Below are 21,603 nucleotides of genomic sequence, written 5' to 3' on the forward strand. Positions count from 1 at the left end.
AAGAATTCTGAGCACTTAGTGAAGCATCTGCACAATGAACTCTCAAGGTGTATCTGTTGAGCTCTTGAAAGATGGACCTCCTGGTTGCTTAGACCGTTAAGCCATAACTTAAGGGAGATGAAGAGAATATGGACAAGTCTCAGAGATCTGTCTAACTAAGGAACTCAGTGATCTTGAGGTATTACACATGAAGTAAACACTTCTTTCCTTAAAAAATTGAATGAATTAAAGCATTTTTATAGTTGTGAAATGAGTGAAAGTACCTTTCATTCTGCATAAAAGAAATGTTGAGAGGCAGTACATCTAGTGTGCGATCACAGAAGTTTCAGAGGTCTAGACTACAGGTGGAGCTAGCTGTATTCCCAAAGGTTTTCAATCAATGACGGAGGGAAGAAAAACAAATTGAAAAGTGGGCAGCTGAGAGTAAACAGGGAGTTTGGCCAACATAACTAGCTCTATATGTATGTTTTCATGTTTTTGAGATGTCGAAATATTTGGACAGTACAAAACATTTAATTTGGCTAAAGAAGCAGAACCTGAGTGTATTAACTATTCTTAGGCACTCAGTAGTTTTGACTCACAAAAATCCATCATTTCAAAATTGGGCACTCTTCAGTTTTATGAGATTAAGAGTAACATGTAAAGTAAATAAATAAATGCTTGCTAATGCATTCCGACTACTTTTGAATATTATCATCCCCAAGATTTTTTTAAAAGGAAGATGAAGAATGCGTGATTGCAAATCTATTCATGATCCTGCTCAATCAGCAGTATTGCTACTAGTAACGCTATAAAGTTCACAACAAGTCTCCTGAGTCGCTGGATTGCAACACAGCTGGTTGGTTATTTTGGCTTCCTTAGTGTTCGCCCTGATTATGTGACATTTGGCTAATTATATGACTAAATATCTAACTCAGCCACAGAGAAGTTAATTTACTGGCCACATGTGGACATGATGTTAATCTTTCCTTCCAGTGAAAAATTAAACATAGTCACTCCAAAGAAAATGAGCAAGCAGGCTTATAGAGCCAGCATGCTTTACATTTTACGATGTGTCCTTCTGTCATGCTATTTATTTTCAGTACCTCTGTTTCCATCCCTTACAAAGCCTGGTCGGGCTATGCTTGGATCTTAAAACATTTACAGTAAAGCTCAGGTGGTTTGATTATGCTTTGATCTCCTGGTGCTCGTTCAGTTCACACCACATCCATTTAGCATTCTTTGATTGCATGGAGTACATTGGCTCCTCTCCTGGATCAACCCTATTCTCCAGAAATAGTGTTACTCTGTTAGTTTCCCTTCACTTCTGAGGTGGAAAGTCCCTGTCTTTCAGCACTCAACTTAATTGACGACTGTCTTATTAGTCCTTAAATAGCACATGGCCAGACAGTCCTGTTTCAGAAACACACTGAGTCAGTCCTAAAAGAGTGTGTTTTGCAAACATGAGTGTGGGAGGGCTTTTAAATATGTGATGAGAAAAAGTTATGAAAAGCAGAAAGAAATTAAGTGATTTTTTTTTCCTGAAAAGATAATTCAGTAGAATGTTATTTTGGCTCTCTGTAAGGGGACTGGCTCTGATTATTTTTACAATCATAGAGAAAATCAAGTATAGATATTATTTTTCTATGGTGGAAATTCCCTGAAAAGAGTTGCTTGAGGAACTGTTACAGCAGAAAGATCTGTCTGAAGCCATCTTCCCTGAGAGGAACCGTTAACTGTCGTGTTAACAAGTGTTGTCTATTTTTTACCTAAGGAAGGAGAGGTGTGTGTACTAATGTTCAGAATGCATTTACTCATAGTGTCCAAATTCATCTTATAATCGGGTTGGTTGGGATTTTAGACTATTTTTAAAACTGGTGTGGAGCATGTTTTAGGACTTTAAAACTGGTCATATTCTCCTTCTTCCATGAGTTCCACTGTAAGATGCTCACTTAGCTTCTTTTCACATGTCACTGTCCCTTTTCAGGGCAGTCCCATTCCTGATATTCTTACTGTAAGGGGCATGAATGATCACTCGTCTCCAGTAGTGCTGGATCACGGATGGAGACAAAATACATACTCTGTCATATAATATAGTGGGTGTAATTAAAGTCATATAACTTGAAAAGATTATTTATTTCTAAATAATATGACATGTTAATTTTTATTTGTTTTCTCTCTGAGCTCACCCTGCATATCGCAGACTTTGTTTAATTGTGTAAGGTAAAAGATATTTGTTGTGTTAGATAAATGATGTCAGAGATCTAGGAACTAATAAGATGTATTAATTAAAAGAGATAAGGAAAGATATATAAGCCAGTTATTTTGATAGCCAGAGCACACACTTTACTTTTTAATTAAATAGAAGTTGTTTGAGAAATTAGTTAATGTGGCAAAATGCACTAGGAAGAGAAATGTGAAAAACTATCCTAATGCAGTCAAGCCTGCAAAAATGCAGAAAGATACAATTAGGTTATTTTCCCTTTGCTTGAAAGGCTGATATAAGGAACAAAAAAGAAAAAAAAATTATATGTGTATGTGTTTGTCGTTGTGTAGATTGAATAGGTTCAAATGATTTTTTTTTCCAAATTAGCAAACTCTTGCTTGTTAAAAATATAATTTTTCACTTGTCAACTAATTAAAATATGCCTTTTTCAGCAAGTTGAACTATTATAAAGTAAAAAGGTGTTTTTTTAAGTCAAGTATCCAAAGATCTGTGTGACAAAATTATGAAGCATCACAAACTGGTTAAACACAAAATTCAAGGTGCTTTCCAAAGCTTTCTTGTAATATGTGGATGAAATCAGATACTTAGTGAGACCCTGGAGCTTCAGCTGCAAGAACAGGACAGCAGATTCTGTCCCTCCTTCACAGAGGGCACATGGCCTATTAGTAGGGGAAACAGGTATTTTGACGATGTCCTCAAAAGGAACAGAAAGATATTTGATCCTATAGTAAGGACTTTTCTGCATTATTTAACATCTCAAAAAGACATTTGAAATGTGATAACTCTATTTTTCTTACTTTTCTTTCCCATTTAGGCCTATAGAAGGCAATTACAAATATGTTTGTGGAAAATGCTGTAAGGAATTGTACTTTTCCCTCAACCTCAGGGTACAGAAAAGACATCTTCAGTGGCTTATGTTTATAAAGTTGTTGAAATGACTTAAGCTTGACAAGTGGTGCAGATTGAAGTATGAGGTCTACTATGTTTTCCTCACGTACAGACTAGCATGTGGTTTACACTGTCTGCTGCCTGGCGTCAGAGCCCTTGCAAACTGACCATCATAAGTTCACCTGTTAGGAATTCATATCGTGTTTTTATGAAGATAACAGTAATAAGACTTTTTAGACAATAGATCGAATTAATATAAATGACAATTTGAACCTCATACTAAGAGTGCACATCCTTATTGAAGACAGTATTCCTGAACGTGTAACAACTTATTAAAAATGTAATTTTACCGAGCAAATTATCTTTTTTTCCCACCTGGGAAACAAAACAAAACAAAACCGACAACAGAAAAACAAACCAAGAAAGACCATATTCATTCCCCATTCTTCTTTTCGTGCACACCATTTTAGGAGTGAATGTTTCATATTTATTTTTCATTTATCCATTAATTTTTTCCTCTTCAGGTGTAATCTAGCTCCTGTGGTGGAGTTTGCTGCAGATGTGGGAACTAAGTCAGATTTTATTACCATGAATCCATCAGTTGTACAAAGAGCATTTGGAGGCTTTCGGAATGAGAGTGACAGAGAAAAATTTGTGCATAGACTTTCCATGCTGAATGACAGTGTCCTTTGGATCCCCGCTTTCATGGTCAAAGGAGGAGAGAAGCACGTGGAGTGGGTTAATGCATTAATCCTTAAGAATAAACTGAAAGTGCGAACTGCCTATCCATCACTGAGACTTATTCATGCTGTCAGAGGGTAAGTGTCTGGAAAGGACCAGTCTGTCCTTGGAACATGTAACTAAATATTTTCCCTAGACAGGGAGGAGCTTCAGTAAAGTCTCCCAGTAGATACATGTTTCCATTATTTTATAATCGCTACTCTCTTCAGCAACTTGAATTCTGTTAATGCACTGTTTTATTTTAACTCATTCTCTTTCTTTGAAAAAGCAAATATTTGAACTTGGCACTTCTGTCTGCTCGTGAACAGATTACTGATTTTTATATTTTGCTGTGTTAGAGTAATAAGAATTCATAGTAAAATTGATGAATTTGGGGATGAGAAAACTGCCAACAGAACTACAAACAATCAACAGTGCTAAGTAGGTCGTGGACAGTATTGTGGGACCTTAACTGTTATGTGTATTTAAGGAGCAGTTAAGTCCCCTTTGTAGTTAAGAGGCCTACTAGTGATAGAGAAGGCTGGCTGAGGTAATGTGCCTTAACGCTTCCCCTCAAGAGGCACAGATGGCATTTTTATGAATTAAGTCAACATGTCCCTTTTATTAATATAAGCTCAAAAGAAAGACCTACAAAAATTGACTCTTGTTTAAAAGTGGCAAATGACCAAAAGGCCAAATTCAGTCATGCAAACATATGAGTGTGTAAAATACATTACACAAATAGAAACAGTTATGTGTATTTATTAAATATCTCCTAAGTGTCGGATACTGTAAATTCAAAAAGAATGAAGTACTGATTGCTGCTTTAAAGGAATGCATAGGCTTTATGATAGAACCAGAGGCGTGTACAACCCGCTAAGGCATAAACAAATAATAAGGGGATGTATTGTCCAAAGTGTAGAATTTGCCTCAGGTTAGCAAAGAAGTCTTAAAAATCTAACATTTGAACTAGTCTTTAAAAGCAGAAAACGATTTTTTAAAATTTTTTAAGTGATTGTCGGGGAAAGAAAGTGATAGAGGAAACCAGGAGGAAATGTTATTGCCTCATTTGAGCAAACTGAGGCAAGGAAATAACTAAGAACACGGTAAGCTTATGGGATAATGGAATGTATTGTGGAGCACTGGAAAAATAACTTGTGATCTGGTTGGGAAGAGAATCAATTTTATCCTTTATGGAGCACAATTAAATATGTGGGTTTAGGAGAATAAATCTTGTAACTGCAGACTCTGTAGTGGCAAAGAGAGATGCTAGAGATACGAAGACCATTTAGGTCTTTTGATTAATTTACTCATAAGATGATCAAGACATAGGGCAAAATCAGGGGACATGGAAAAGATGGGCAAGTTTAGAGGACCAGTGAAATACAATGGTTGGAAGTCCTAACAGGAAAAGGTTTTCAAACCCAGAGTTATATAAATAGTTTGCTTGGGACTGGGCTAAAGTGTTTTCCTTTTTCTTTTGTTATTGAGATATTTTCCTTCAAAGACTTACCATTTCCTTGTTTAAGACTTAAGACAGTTTCTTGGATTGTTATTCTGCACACAGTTAAACTGATTTCTTATAATTAGATCATGGTTAGTCAACATTCATTCTCTTGATGTTTGCCATGAAGTTTCAACAAAGTAAAATAAAATACAAGCATTTGGAGGAATAAGGAATTCTTTAAGTTATAAAGATTCCTGGTAGTTCCAGTTTGACAATTAAAAAAAAAAAGACACGTTCTTAACAGAGAGTAACTTCATAATGTGCTGTGCTAGGAACATATCTTAATTATTTTTTCAGTTCTTTATTGAATGCATGTATTGCAAATATTTTATCCAAGTCTGTGGTTTGCCTTTTCAATCTCTTAGTGGTGTCTTTCGATGAACATGAGTTTAAGTTTAACAAAACCCAATTTATCAATATTTTTTCTTCAATTTTAAAAAATTGTGATAAAGAACACATAAGATAAAACCTACCATCTCAGCCGTTTGTGAGTGTACACTTAAGTAGTATTAAGTTAAGTTCATATTGTGGTATAACCATCACCAGCGTCCACGTCCAGAACTCTTCCTCCTGCAAAACCGAACCTCTATACCTGTTGAACAATTTCTCCCCATTCAGCTGCTGGCAGTCACCACTCTCCTTCCTTGTCTGTGTGATTTGACTGCTCTAACTACCTCACCCAAGTGGAATCATCTTTATTTCACTTAGCATAATGTCATTGTTTCTTACAATGTTTTTTAATTTAAAATTTACTTTGACAGTATAGCCACTTCTTACATTAGTGTCTTTTTTTTTTTTTAGGGTCTTTTGGTGGTGAAATATTTGAATTTCTTGCTTCATTTGTGTATATTCTAGAGCTGTTTTCTCTGTGGTTGCCAGACAGATTTCATTTAAAATCCTGAAGTTGTAAAACTTTTATTTGAATTTATACCAGTTTAACTTCAATAACATACAAAAAAAGCTCTGTCCCCACCCCTTTTGGTTGTTGATGCCACGAAAGTTTATTTTTATACATAGTATGTCCCAAAACATAAACTAATAGTTCTTTAAAATGCATTAGTATTCCAAATTTATATAGAAAAGATTTGGAGTTACAAGTCAAAGTTACAGTAATACTAGCTTTCACACTAGTAATTTTTTAATGTAGTAATCTCTTAAATCATGTAGAAACATATGAAAAAAGACAGTTACAAACCATTGTTACAATAATACTAGCTTTTTGATAATTGCCCATGAATTTAACTTTAGTGAGATCTTTATTTCTCCACACATCTTTTTTGATATGTTAATGTTGAGTATCATTGATTCATAGAAAAGCGAACAAGTCTCTGTGCCCTGTCTTACACACATACACTCTCCAGTGATAGCTTATTAAGATGAAAAACCAAGTATTTTGAAGTAAGTACTCTTTGATTATAGGAAATTAATAAGAACATTTAGTTACTATGAATTAGTATTTTTAATAGACTATTTTTAGAGTAGTTCTTTGTTCACAGAAAAAATTGAGCAGAGAGTACAGAGATTTTCCGTGTACTGCCTGCCCCAGCACGTGAAGAGCCTCCCCTATTGTCACCGTCTTCCACCAGAGACCTACATTAGTTAAAATTAGTGAACTTACATTGATACATCATTATCACCAAAGCCCATAGTTTGCTTTTAATTTTTATGTTCCATGGGTTTTGACAGATGTATAATGCTATGTGTCTACCATTATAGTATATAGAGTAGTTTATAATCCTACAGTACATGGGGTAGTTCCACTAAAAATCCTTTGTGCTCAGACTGTTCACCTTCTCTCCCCAGTAACCCATGGCAAGCATTGATCATTTTACTGTCTTCATAGTTTTCCCTTTTCTCAAATGTCATATTGTTGGAGTTATTTGGTATGTAGCCTTTTCAGATTGATTCCTTTTACTTAGTAATGTGTGTTTAAGTTTCTTCCATGTCTTTTCATGGCTTGATAGCTCATTCCTTTTTAGTGCTGAATAATATTCCATTGTCTGGATGTACCAGTTTATTTATTCATTCACCTATAGCTTCCAAGTTTTGGCAATCATGAATAAAACTGCTAAAAACATTTGTGTGCAGGTTTTTGGATGGACATAGTTTTCAACTCATTTGGGTAAATACTGAGGACTGTGATTGTGGGATCTTCTGAAAAGAGTATGTTTAGGTTTATAAGAAATTGATGAGCTGTCTCCCAAAGTGGCTGTACCATTTTATGTTCTCACCAGTAATGAATAAGACTTCCTGTTTCTCCACGTGCTCTTGTGTTTTCGGTGTTCTGGATTTTGGTCATTCTAATAGGTATGTAGTGATATTTCATTGTTGTTTTAATTTGCATTTCTCTAATGACATATGATATGGAGCATCTTTTAATATGCTTTTTTTGCCATCTTTATCTCTTCTTTCAGGAGATGTACGTTCAAGTCTTTGGCTCATTTTTTAAGTCGAGTTGTTGGTTTTCTTATTGAGGAGTTCTTTGTATGTTTTAGATAACTGTCCTTTATCAGATGCGTCCTTTGCACATATTTTCTCCCAGACTATGGCTTGTTTTTTCTTTCTGTTGACATTGTTTTAGTGAAGCCCAGCTTATCAATTATTTCTTTCATTGATCATACCTTTGGTATTTTACCTAAAAAGTCATCACCAAACCCAAGGTTTTCTAGATTGTCTAACATGTTACCTCCTACAAGTTTTATAGTTTAGCATTCTTCATGTTAATCTGTGATCTGTTTTGAGTTAATGACTATATTCATATGGGTCTATTTCTGGGCTCTTTATCTGTTCCATTTGATCTGTTTGTCTATTCCTTTATCAGCACTGTACTGTGCTGATTACTGTAGCTTTATAGTAAGCCTTGAAGTTGGTTAGTGTCAGTCCTCTGACTTTGTTCCTCTTCATTAACATTATGTTGACTATTCTGGGTCTTTAGCCTCTCCACATAAACTTTGGAATTATTACCTTTGTTCTCTAGACTCCAGTTTGTATTTCTCTGTTTACTACCAGCAGCTAAACACTTAATAAGGGCCTGCTTGAAATACACCATTTTCAATAAATTAGAACCCAGATAGAATTACATATGATTAACAGCAGTAAACTCATATAAGAGATTTTAAATATAAGAGATATATAACCATTTACTAGTTAATTCATCAGTACTCTCATTTTATATTTTATCTTATTTACTTTTCTTCCATAACCATTATGAATATAAACTACTTCACTCTTTCAAAAGCATTTTATTCCAAAGAACAAGGCCAAACTTCTGACCACTGGAAAGTTAATGATATGCTTACGTTAGGTTATTTTGACAAGACTTATTTTTGAATTCTCCAGAAAGAACTTAACTTGCTACTTGCCTGCTTAAACATCTACATATTTCCCCTCAGGGTCAAGTGATTGATTTCTAAACTGTGGCCCAGGATATAAAAAGTAGCTCTAGATTTGCCTTTCAACTTTCAAATACCTTGGAAATTTGTACACATGGTATATAGGAAAGGTAACAGAACTAATGAAATTAACACATTAATGCATGCAAATATGTTTGTACTCTACAAAGGGACTAAAACTCAGAAAAGAAATAAGGAAGTGTGATCGCTGATGAAACAAGACTTACATGCTAAGAAAGCAAGAGCAAACTCCCCAAAGATCATTCGTTTAAGTATCTCTTTTACATGTCTCTGAAACCCTGTGATTAATTCCGTTCGGGAAAACAGTTTAGAGTTTCATCTGCTCTGTTGATTACTAGAGTTTGTTGTCTCTCATGGAAGGTCTTTCATGCAGGCCATGAGTTTTAGGATGCACATAATCACAACATTAAAATGTGAGGGCCTTTCTAAGTACTGCAGTTACAAATAGAAAGTTTAAGTGATTTGGAAAGCAAAAACAACCTTGAACACAGTGAGGATCACTTAGTTTTCATATCATCAGGCTTCATTATTTAAACTTCTTCCTCTCTGAAAACTGTAATGGCTTACCAACCTTAAGCATCCATTTAATTGTAGATTTTTTTAAAATCTCTAAAAATATAACCATCAATCACAAAACTCACTTATGTTTTAATGTATGGTCATTCTTAAGTCATGTTAAGTGAAACAGGAGGGGGAAATGTTGCTGGATTCTAATTTTAAAACAATCTTACAAAATTATTATTCAAACTTTTATATATAAATCCTTTGCCTCTTGGCAAATATCATGAATTATTATTAAAATACTTAAACCAAAAATAAAATACCTGGGGGAAGTGTATAGCTCAAGTGGTAGAGCACATTCTCAGCATGCAAGAGTCCCGGGTTCAATGCCCAGTATCTCCTCTAAGCAGAAATCAATGAATAAACCTGATTACCTCTCCCTCATAAAAATAAAATATCTGCCTTAATTATTTTATAAATTTTTATGATCCATTAGTTTTATTTTTTAATTCTACTATAATAAAAATAATGTATTTGCCCTATTTTGTCACCATATTCTAATTATTAATTTGCTTGAATATAAATATTCAAGTAATAGGGACTACAATTTAATTAAGTTGATAAGCTGATACTTTGTATTAATCACGATACTTAGATTGAGGATTCACTAGTGATCATTGAGATTGATAAAAATACTTAATATTCAGTGATAGCATCTTCATAGTTAATAATTCTAAAGTTATCCAACAATTTTGTAAATAGAGGTCGTCACCAAAATGATTTTTAAGGGAAAGACGAATTCGGTTCATACAGATTTTTAAGAATTTTATGAGTTCTACTTGTGACTTTTTTCTTTATCTTTTAATCAAAAATACATATGCTACCCTTGTATTTGACAAATCTTCCAAATGTGTATTGTTTGAAGGATAATTTAACAACTATAAAAGAAATGTGCAAGTGTGAAATAAGTTGACTATATGACTGCTTTAAATTTATTTAGAATTAAGAATTTTTATTTGAAATGCTTGGTAGAACTTTCATGACCTACAACAGTGTTTCTCAAATTGGAGTTCACAGGTGTATTTTGCAGGTTCTGAGAAGATATTCTTATTCTCTTTAAACGTGTTTTTAAATTGATCCAAACTAAGAGCACTGAATTATAGAATTTGCAAGAATTATCTGGAGTTTGATGTTCAAGGAAGGCCAAAACAAACTCCTCTTATTCTGACTGTAGACAAGACCATTTATATCCTTGAGTCTCAGATTTGTGTCCTTTAAAATGTAGGTATTGACATAAATAATCATTTAGATTCCTTTGGGCTCTGAGTTTAGCTGGTTCCATACTTTAGCTGTTCTTGCTCACATGAATATTCAAAATGCCACAACAAATATTTGTACTTAATTTTCAGAAACATCCTCAGGAATGTTTTCCTTATAACATAAAGGAGGTTCGTGTAACTATTGAACATCGTGATAAGTGGAGTGGCTTACTAAAATATCCCTGCTTTAAAGTCATTTGTTTAGGAATTTAAACATTCATATTCTTCAAGGTCATAATTAAGTTAATCCACCCTCATCTAAATGTTTCCTGTTGATATTAAAAGGTATACACATGCAAACACACACACCTATAAACACACGTGTGTTAATGTTCATATATAAATAGTTATAGAAGAGACTAGTATATATGTTTGTTATGGGACCACTTATTCCATTGAATTTATTTTTTCTTTTGATTTCTATGATTATTAAACCTTAAAAAAGCATAGATCTTCCTATAAGTACAAATATGAAAAATTATTTCTGGAGTAGTGTTTATATGTTGCATATATGAAAAATAAAAGTAATATGCTATATATTCAAAATACTATATTTAATACACTGCTAAGATCTTACAATATTTAATATACTGTTAAGATCTTATATATAATTGTAAACATATAATGTATAATACACTGTTATATATAATATATCCTAGTGATGTATTTTATAAGAACTTATTCTATGCAAGTTGCTTTGCTAGATCTTTTGCATGTTAAACGCAGTACCAAGAATACATTTACTTTTCTTGTATTGATGATACATTGTTGATTTATATTCAACTTGTCCTCATTTGGATTTTCAAAAATTGGTTTTTTTCTTGCTTAATACACAGCAGAAGTCTCCCACTTCACGTTGTTGGCATTTGCTGTGCTATCTTGAATTTATTTCTAGTAATTGCATCTTGTGTTGGGAGACTAAGTACTCTTTTACACTATTACTGTAAATGACTAACTTTTCAATTATTTCTTCTTATTCAGATTATAAGATAATATCCTAATTACTCTGCATAATGCATGATCAATATATTCATTTCTTGACTTTTGTCAATAACTAAAATTATGTTGAACAGTTGGATATCAATTAATACACCCTAAGTGTCCCATGGTTTTGCTGAATCACTGATGTTTTCTTTTGGCATGTAGCCTGTAAACTGTCTGAGTACTTCATTCACAATATAGTGTTCAAGGTTATAATTCCTAGCTTGTGGATTTCAATGTAGGAAGGAACAACAAACCTTACAGAAATTGTATCAAGTGACATCTCTAGCTCACCTCTTATCTGTGTAGCTGTCAGTCTGTTATAAAATATTTCACTGGTCAAGTATATCTTTCTATTAAAAGAAGAGAAGCACACATTCGTTGTTTTGTTACACCATATGATTTTTGATACGGTTCTTACAAGTAAACAGATTGTATTTTCATACATCTTCCAGCATCAACTTTTTTTCCAGTTTAAAGATTAACACAAAAATACTGTATCTCAGACTTTAGTTACTAAACTCATCTTTCAGGTAAAAAGCTCTCAATATTAAATGACTGTAAAGATAAAAGAGTACATAAAAAATTAAGGTGATCCTCTGCAGGCTAAATTCATGTGAATGGCCTGTCCTTGCAGAAGTTGAATCAGACTAGGCTCCAAATAGAGTCCCCAGTATAGTGTAGGCTGAAATACACTGTTGGTAGCAAAGTTCAGGAAATTTGAGCTCATCTCTGTTATTCAAATAGGTTATTTTGGAGTATTGAATCAACTCAAAGCCACATAAGGAAATGCAGTCTTATAAGAATAACTTTGAAAATAAAGACATTCACTCTAAATGCTTTCTGAAAATGATTTACTTTTTTTAAATTTAGTCTTATGCCAAAAACATTTTCACATGGCTTCTATTTTGACTAATGAGCAACACAGCTGTAATATTTCTTTATAAAACATGTGTCCTTTAATGCTTTTGAGTAGCAAGATGCTGCATAATAGGTATTTCAAACCTCATGATATTTATGTTATGGAATATTTCTCCCTTTACTGGGGACTCTGATATCCACCCTTCCGCATTGCAGTGTTTCTTGATATCTTAATCTGGTTACCCTTCAGTCAGTATGATTTTCTAGCAGCTCCCATCGTTCGTATTTCATTGTGGAATGTGAAAATATAAATGGCTTATCTGAGAAGTCATTCACAGGTGTATGGCTCAAATAGGACCCTGTGGGAATCAGAGCTGTCACCCTGCCCTTGGCCAGCATGTTTTCCAGTTCTCAGTTCTCTCTCATTGAGACTAAAAGCCTTCGCAAAGTATCTAGAGTGTGTTTTGAGGCGTGGGGAAGCCTTCGTGCCACTCGGTGACATTGACATATCCTGCATTTTCTCCTTGGTGTGCATTTTTTTCTCTTCTCCACCTGGATCATTTCTACTCCTTCAGTTTAAAGGTAAGTTCTGATTAGACACAATTCCTCACTCCTGTCCCTTTCTCTGAAATTGACATGGGTGTCCTTTCTCTGTATTTTCTTTGCAAAGGCCGTATGCTTCAAATAGAATAGTCATCAGAGTGTATGACTTTATTTTGTTCTTTTTATATTGTAAATTTCATGAGTGAAAAGGTTATTTATTTATGCCTTTATATACCTAAGAAAAAGTATAGACGCCCAGCATGTTTTCCACTTCTTGGGTCCCTGTATTTGTTATGGTGGGGGCTGGGGCCCAGGTGCAAGGGGGTAGAGAATGGAGTCATGGAAAAGGGCAAAGTTGTGCTGAAAAAAGACTTTGAAGTTTGTTTTAGGGTTAGTTCTTTAGAGCAATCCAGGAAGCAGGGCAGCATACAGAATGGAGGAAAGAGTTTTTTAATGTAAATCTGGGTACCACTGGAAGTCATAGTAACCATTCAGCTTCTGTTGAAGCAGAAGGAAACTATGCCAGTAAGGAATCTCAGATAATGAGGATAGAACGTGGGTAACTTGTCTTTCCAGCCATTTATTAATTAATCAACTGTTATATATCAATAACCAACGTGTGCCCAGTATCCACAAAACTGTGAAAGCAATGCTTGCTAAACTTTACCTGCCTAAGGTGTTGTTAGGATGAAAATATAAGAATAAGTTCTGATTAAAAAGTATACAGATCATAATAATGAAGTGTGACACTTCAGAACATCTAGGCTGAACATCTATAGATTTATCCTGGCCACCTGAGAAAATTGCCTTAATTCCACAATTTAGTTATCTCTTGATTATTGTCTTTCAAAATCTGTATGTGTATGTGTGTGTGTGTATACATATATTTGGATATTTTGAAAGGTACATATGTAAAGATATATACAGAGAGAGAGAAATTGTTCTATTAATTTTTTAAATAGTGCCTATTTATTATGCTTTCTAGAAGAAAATGGTTATTTTAAACTCTTTAGTCAAGGAAAGAAATTTATTTTCATCATTTAAAAAAATTGCAAACTGACTATTTAGTATTCTGAATAAAGGTTGGTTGCTTTATTGCCTTTCTACTCTCAAGATCCAATCTTGTAATGAGTGGTAGAAAGTGCATAAGTAACCTTAGAAATTCCCTTGTTTCTCTGACCTTTAAGGAAAAAAGAGGAACACTGATCAATATGCAAAATAAGTCTTGAATTAATTGGGGTAAAACTATTGTAATTTAAATCCAAGTGGCCTGGCAATTACCACATTCAGAGATTCTTATACATTAAAATAATTAGTTGTGAATTTAAAATAAAAGGTAAAAATATAAATTTTTAAATAGTGTGACTAGATACTGAATATGCTGAGGAAGGTTGTTGAATCAAGTATCCTATAAATCTTTTAGAATTTATAGTTTCTTATCTCAGAATAATTTAGATGTGGTTTAGCTTGAAAAGAATAATAGTTCAGGTTAGTTTTTTCCCTTTGTTTGATCAAAGTCAATCATCTAACTCTAGCTCCTAATATGATTGATCACATGATCACAGCCTCACACTACAGCTTACAAATTATAGCTATAGATATTTGAAATGCCAACTCCAGATAACAATAATATATACAAAGAGAATAAGGCAAAAGGCTTAGGGCTTAACCACTAAAATTGCCACATACGAAACAAGTTATTGATAGTCTGTTGCATGTTTCAAAGGCCCATGCACCAGCATACCATGATTCCTATTGGTAAGAGCTAAAGGAAAGAGCCATCTCTTTTTCTCTCTTCTCAGCAGCCTTACCCCCAAATCATTTAAAATTTGAGTAATTAAGGATATTGTAGTAAGTGAGAATACTGAACCAGAATAAGGACTTTTGACTATAAAATATTTGCTAAATTCCTTTAACAATTCCTTTATGTCTATATACAAACCAAGAGTTGGAAGTCACATTGACCAGGGGCAGGCTGCAAGCTCTTTTTCTACAGATCCAGTTGGTGCCAAATACCTGGGATTGACTTCTCAGAAATGATATTTGCACTTTCACACCTCATGGATGAAGTAAGTGAAGAATATTCTGAGAGACAAGAGAAGAATCAAAATCATAGAACACTAGTAAGACCCAGGATTCAGTGGTAGGAAGGGAAACCATGTTGCAGAGATCTGAGTCTGGTACCTCTGCCAAGCTTGTCCTCATCAACGCTCATCCCCAAAAGCCAGGGCTATTCTTTGTTCCCCACTAATATGCTGAATGGTGCTCTTTTTTATGTATTCATAAGCGAATGCACTCCCCCTTCAGGAGAGGGCATTTGTAGTTCAATACGGTTTTCTGAAGAATGTATTTGAACATAAGGTATGTTTGTTGATATATTGGGGAAATATTGTTCAATAGTTTATTTGGAGAACCAATCAAGTCACATTATATGAGTTGCAAATTCTTTTTTTTTTTTCCTGTTTTTTTTTTTTATTGAAGTATAGTTGGTTTACAATGAAGTATAGTTGGTTTAATTTCTGGTGTACAACGTAGTGTTTCAGATATATATAGATATACACACACACACACACACATATATATATATTCCTTTTCATATTCTTTTTCACTATAGGTTATTACAAGATATTGATTATAATTCCCTGTGCTATACAATAGAACCTTGTTGTTTATCCATTTTACATGTAGTAGTTAGTATCTCCAAATCCCAAACTCCCAATTTATCCCTCTACTCCTTCTTCCCTGCCAACTCCAGGTAACCATTAGTTTGTTTTCTATGTCTGTGAGTCTGTTTCTGTTTTGTAAATAAGTTTTTTAGATTAGATTCCACATATAAGTGATATATGATATTTGTTTTTCTCTATATGACTTACTTAGTATGATAATCTCTGGGTCCATCCATGTTGCTGCAAATAGCATTGTTTTATTTCTTTTTATGATTGAGTAGTATTCTGTTGTATGTATATACTTACATACGTACTGCATAAGTTGCAATTCTTATACTTATTTTCTCAGATCAGGGTTCATTGTCACAACCATTTCTTCTAAATGATATTATGCTGGAGCTCTCACCTCATAAGCCTAAGTGAAAATAAAATCCTGAAGTATTTTCTCAGTTCTTAAGAAAGGGTAGTTTTTATCCTATCATAAGAACTTTAGCCTTCTAATACACACTTGTTACTACTTGTCGATAGATTAGGCTTCTGTCTATATGGTAGGAGTTTTGTATGTGCTATGAAGGATTCCTCATTCCTCAAAAGACCTTACTTCTATATAATTTGAACAGATTTTCATCTTAATGAGAAATAGCCACTTAAACTTCAAATATTCAGGAGAGAGACAAACTTAGGGAAACGGTGAGGTATACATAACTGATAGGTAATTTTTACCTAATGGCAAGTAAGTTGTTGGGATTAAAGGAGAATGATCGTAAAGACGCAGTGAATATACAGGGGGGATTTGGAGACTAAGAGGTGGAAAAGATGTGGGCGCAGCAGTGCTGCCGATTTCCCTGCTCATGGTGCTCTTACTCTGAGCATCGTTACCCAGCTGGGTCGTGAAGCTGGGTCTCGCAGTCAAGGTCAGTACCAAAACCTGTAGGTGACAAGTCACTGCTCTGTACTGGGTAAATAAATGCCTACTTCTTTCTTGCTTTTACATGAGTTTTCAACACAAGACCTCATTACCTCAGCAGTGGTATTTTTTAGCTATATTTCCTGATTAAATTTTCCTGGAGAGACTATCAATTGAATGCTACTATACTAGGAACTCAGTTACAGACGCTCAGTTCTGCCCTGCTTTTACTTTTTATCCTCCAAACCATCATCCAATGGCCATGTTGGTGGTCAAATGAAATGTGTGGCAGAGATTGAGCTGGCAATTGCTGTCTTATCATTAATTTCTTACCAAAAACGAACAGGTTTTGTTTCAGGCAGTGTACATTTTCATTAGCAACACCAAATTGTTTCCATAATGACACTGTGGGTCCTATTGTTTGTCCCATTCTCTAATTGCTCATTTAAAGCACACTTTTGATGAAAATATTGCCCTTTGATGTCACTCTAGAGATAGTAAAATCCATGGAATAATCCATTCTCCTTCTATTAAAAAAATAAACAAAACATAATAAAGTAATTAGGAATTCTTTGTTACTTAGCTTGTGTAAATTCCACTAAATGAATTATATGGACTGAGTTTTCTTGGCCTTTGTAACAATGTCAGAGAAATTTGCCAAAATTAATGAAGCTGTAGCACCAAGCACCTGAGTTCAGATTGAGCGCTTCCTTGTCTCAGATATCAAATGACATTTGTGCCAGTTTCACACTTGGATGAAACTATATAGCTAAAACATTCATGTTACATCTGGATGTTCTTATATAATCTAAAATGCCAGGGAATCTATATTATACCAGTAATACTTTTGCTAATGTAGTCTAATATGATCTAACTTCATTATTTTCCTTTGCTCCAGTGGATCTTACTTAAAGTAAAATTATTTGCAGGTAAAGTTATGATTTTGTATTTTATTCCATTGATCATCTTACTTTTCTCAAGGGAATTTTGTAAAATTTCTGCAGAAATTATTTTATGACCATATGTAAAATTTTCGCAATATGACAATCTGAACTTACATTAAAATACCTGTTTTTCAGTAGTGCTTGAGAAAATTGTAGAGTCATCATAAATATTCAACAGTACGTATTTTAAAATAATAAAAATTAAAGAAACAATGTTGAGGTGGAATGTAGTCATTTTCCCAGAACTTTCATCTTCATTTTGGCTTCTTGGTAGTCACCATTAAAAAAAAAGAAATTGATACTCTGTAGAATTCAGCGTTGTAGTCAAATCATCCATCAGCAGTTCTCCGTCAGTAAAAGTCACTAGGAAGAATCAGTGCTGCTAAGCACCTTTTGTAGTTTATTCAGCTGGCAAATATTTTTTTTCTTTTTTCCCTGGAACAGATGCCTACAACAGAATTGCTGCCAGTATCAAAAATAGTAAGCTGATTATTTTATGGGAAATAATTAACACAGAGTAGTTTTGTACAGATATTTGAGTAATGTAGAAAACAGAGCATTCCTATCAGACTAGATAAAAAATGAGATACAAAATTTTTAATTTAAAAAGTTTATGTTGAAGTGGCAAAATACTTTAAATCACGCAATTCCACACTGGGAAAATCTGAATAGATGAGTTACTTCATGCTTGCTCCTTCAGCACTTAGAGAAGCATCCTGTGCAGGAGCTGGGCTAGGTCTGAAGCTGCAGCGAAGGTCACAGAAGCGCATCCTTCATAATCCACAGGTTCACATAAGGAAGAGACCGGGCAGTTTGGGAATGCTAGCCCCAGGGACTTGGAAAATGTCTGGAATGCTTCCACTGGGATATGTGAGTTGAGCAGAGCCACTGAGCAGAGATGCACAAAAGAGTTTCCAAGCAGGATGAAAGGTTAGCTAAGAGTATAGACCAAGAACTCACAATAGTGCCTGTTGGCAAGTTGTATCTCAGCTAAATACTGCATAATAGTCCTCTTCTGAAAGAACTAGATAGAATGACTTTAATATTTTATGGCTTGATTTTTTTTTAAAGGAATATTCATCAAAATCCCAATTTGCAAGAAGCTTCAGAATCCAAATAGTGATTCTACATGCTAAAATTTATTTTAGAAAGGAATGGAAGGTGATAAAAGGAAACAGTTATACAACGACTGAAATGAATAATCTGTTTAGAAATAATTCAAGGTGACAGAACAAAATTATAGTCGAGTCGATTTATGAATCTCTCCTCTTTCTCCACCATGATATATGGTGGGCTTGACATTTCTTTTGCTCTGGTTTCCTCATTGTACTTGGTGTGCACAGGAACTAAGTTCTTGAACATGTGAGTCACTGAATATGACAATGAGAAAGCCTAGGGGGACTGCATACAGATTAGGTGGAAGGTAGGGATTTACTGGAGAACAGAAGAGGAAGAAGCAATTACCAAAAGGAAAAAAAAAAGTGACCATACTAGACAAACTGTTTTCATTGACGTTATTCATTTGGATCTATGTAACAGGAAACCTTTGGAGATTGGTTTTCTTATATACTTCAGAAACCTGGGGACAGGCAAGTTACAAGAGCAAGCAGAGGCTGCCTGGGAAGGAGACTCAAAGGCAAACCAAACTATTCAAATGTGATGCTGCCCTCACTGGCCAGGGGCTGATGGGGGCATGTGGTTTCCTCTCCAGCAGTTCATGTGCTAGGAAATGACTCTGCATTGCCCCAGCCTTGTGAGTCATGATGCAGTGAACTGCTTGGGGAATTTGGCATCTCCACTCAACGTTCTGGACCTTTTAACACTTAGGTTTGATTGGGGACTTTCTAAAAAACAGGCTGATGGTTGATGATATTAGGGAACATTTTCATAGCTTGTTCTTTATTCCATTATGGTAATACACTGAAAACAAGTTCTGTCGTTTCTTTGAAAGTCTCCCCTCTTTTACCCTAAAGGAAACTCTGGAATTGCCATGTATTTGTGTGTGTTCATTAAGCAACTGTGTCCTCTGCTTTAGATTTCTTTAAAACCCACACTATATTCCTCCCTAAAATAAGCAGAAAATATTTGAAAATGTTGAAAAAGGTGTGAGGAAAGTCATAACTGCTTAGAAAAATTTAACCCACTTGAAAAGCTGAAGCAAATTTGCATCAGAAAATTTTGCTGTGTCTCACTGATAAAGCCATATATAATGTAATATAAGGTTCAGCATCAGGAATAGTTAAAAAAGATGCGAGGTGTAGTGGAAATATTTAAATGATGTAATTTAAATATGTTAATATATTATGCATAGCTGATTAGTATATATTTAAGAGACTTTATTGATCCTTTGACATAATCAAGCTAAACCCCTCATTTTACAGAGCAGGCTACTGAGGCCCAGAGTCTCATCGAAGAGTAGACATTCAGTGGCAGAGCTAGAACCGCTGATCCCAGCAGCTCACTTTCCACCAGTATCTCTATGGAAGCATGTAGCTTTATGTTAGGATGACAGCAGTTGTGCCATTTTATCATTCCTTTTGGATGTATGGTTTTTCAATATAATAAAACCTATTAATTTATGTAGCTTTGTACTTTTTGCCAAAATGATATCCAGAAAGTGAATGCATTCCGTTTTTATAAGTTATCACAGATCTTGAGCTGTTTCCTGGCCAGAGATAAGAGAAGATTATTTTTCATAGACAAGGAAAGGAAACAGCTAAATAAACACCCTATCTAGCAAAGGATTTATACCCCAAACTTCAGACACAAACCTTTAAGTAAGTCTAAAATAGCATTCCAGTTTTTTTTTCAACTCTAAAAGAGACAGCACAAATCCCATAACTGTGTTCTGAAGCATTTAGTTAAATTTCAGTTCATTTATCTACTCAGGCTTTCAGCTGACATCTGCAGAGCAAAATCAAGATCTCTTCTAGAAAACTGATTGATGGTGTGCCATATTATTTGTAAAGCTCAAACCATCTAAATTTGAGATATTTTATTTTAAATGAAATTTGAAACACAATAAGGAACTTTAAAACTATTTGGCCACAGAACTAGTGAAATTTGTATCACAACTAAATATCAGTTCTTACACATTCTAAGTTGGTGAAAGGTTGTAGAAATAAAAATAATCTTCTGTGTTTAGAACTAGCTTTTGTCACTATTGTTTAAACAATTTTGCTGGCAGGTTTAATGTGGATGACACAGGGTAAGAACCAAAATATCCTTGTTTCACAACTGGCTGAAATTACGTAGTGACCATTTTGTTTTCTATTGTACACGTTTATTATTCCATACAAAGCCAATGCTTATGACAATATACCCGAAAAAGTGCCAGAACATATATTCTAAGTAGCTGCAATGTTGATGGCTTACACTTCAGTCTCTGGACCTAACAGTCTTTAAGTTTTTAAGTTCAGATTAAACTAATTGCATTCTTATAGATAAATCAGCAAACCACTTGTTACACTGTGACATTTATTGTAGTTTTTACTTTAATGAGTTTTTTGCGCTAGTGCTCCCTGTAGTGTTCCAGACATAATCAGCTACTGATGTTTGGACTGGAAAGAGAAAAGTATAATTTAGATATTATTTCTGACCAAGACAGATTTTTAAAATACTATTTTCAGTGTCTATTCACTACTCATCTCTTTGCTAGTAGTATAAGCATTATAATGTTAGTCTTCATTAAAATACCTGATTTCTTTCATTTCTCTTGTAGAAACACCCTACTGCTAGATTTTCTGTTCCTCTTCCTGATTGTGGAATAGAGGTACTGAACTGATGACTAACAATTTGATTCCGGGCTCCTGACCTGTTGAACAACACATATATTTAAAAATGAAACTTTTTGTTTAAGAACCATAAGCTTTCAAATAAAAATTTTAGGTTTCATTGATTCTTTAAAAAAGCAGAAGATCTGGCTGTGCTGGACCTTCATTTTTGCAAGATGACTATGAGCTAGAGCTGTGCTCTTCTGTCTTCTGTGTCCTGGCGTTGGTCTCCATCTCTTCACCAGCCACCCACCCCTTCCTCTCCTCCATCCTGACAGTCAGCCTGATTGATCCATCCTGGTTTTTTGCTTTATCCAGCTCTTCACCATTAGTTTTATTATTCTACTTCCTAGGCGGCGAAGGAGATATAAACA

General features: G+C 34.4%; 1 protein-coding gene across 2 annotated transcripts in view; it reads left to right on the forward strand.

Annotated features, from left to right (window-relative positions):
• Nucleotides 1-21,603, forward strand: part of ST8SIA4 (ST8 alpha-N-acetyl-neuraminide alpha-2,8-sialyltransferase 4) — an 87,476-nt gene that overhangs the window by 34,214 nt on the left and 31,659 nt on the right. For both annotated transcript variants that reach the window (XM_006207971.4, XM_072958336.1), the window contains exon 4: nt 3,619-3,912. In XM_006207971.4, coding sequence (XP_006208033.1) covers nt 3,619-3,912 — 294 coding nt within the window. The remainder of the gene's footprint in view (nt 1-3,618; nt 3,913-21,603) is intronic.

This window comes from Vicugna pacos, chromosome 3 (genome assembly GCF_048564905.1).
Source record: "Vicugna pacos chromosome 3, VicPac4, whole genome shotgun sequence".
NCBI lineage: Eukaryota > Metazoa > Chordata > Mammalia > Artiodactyla > Camelidae > Vicugna > Vicugna pacos.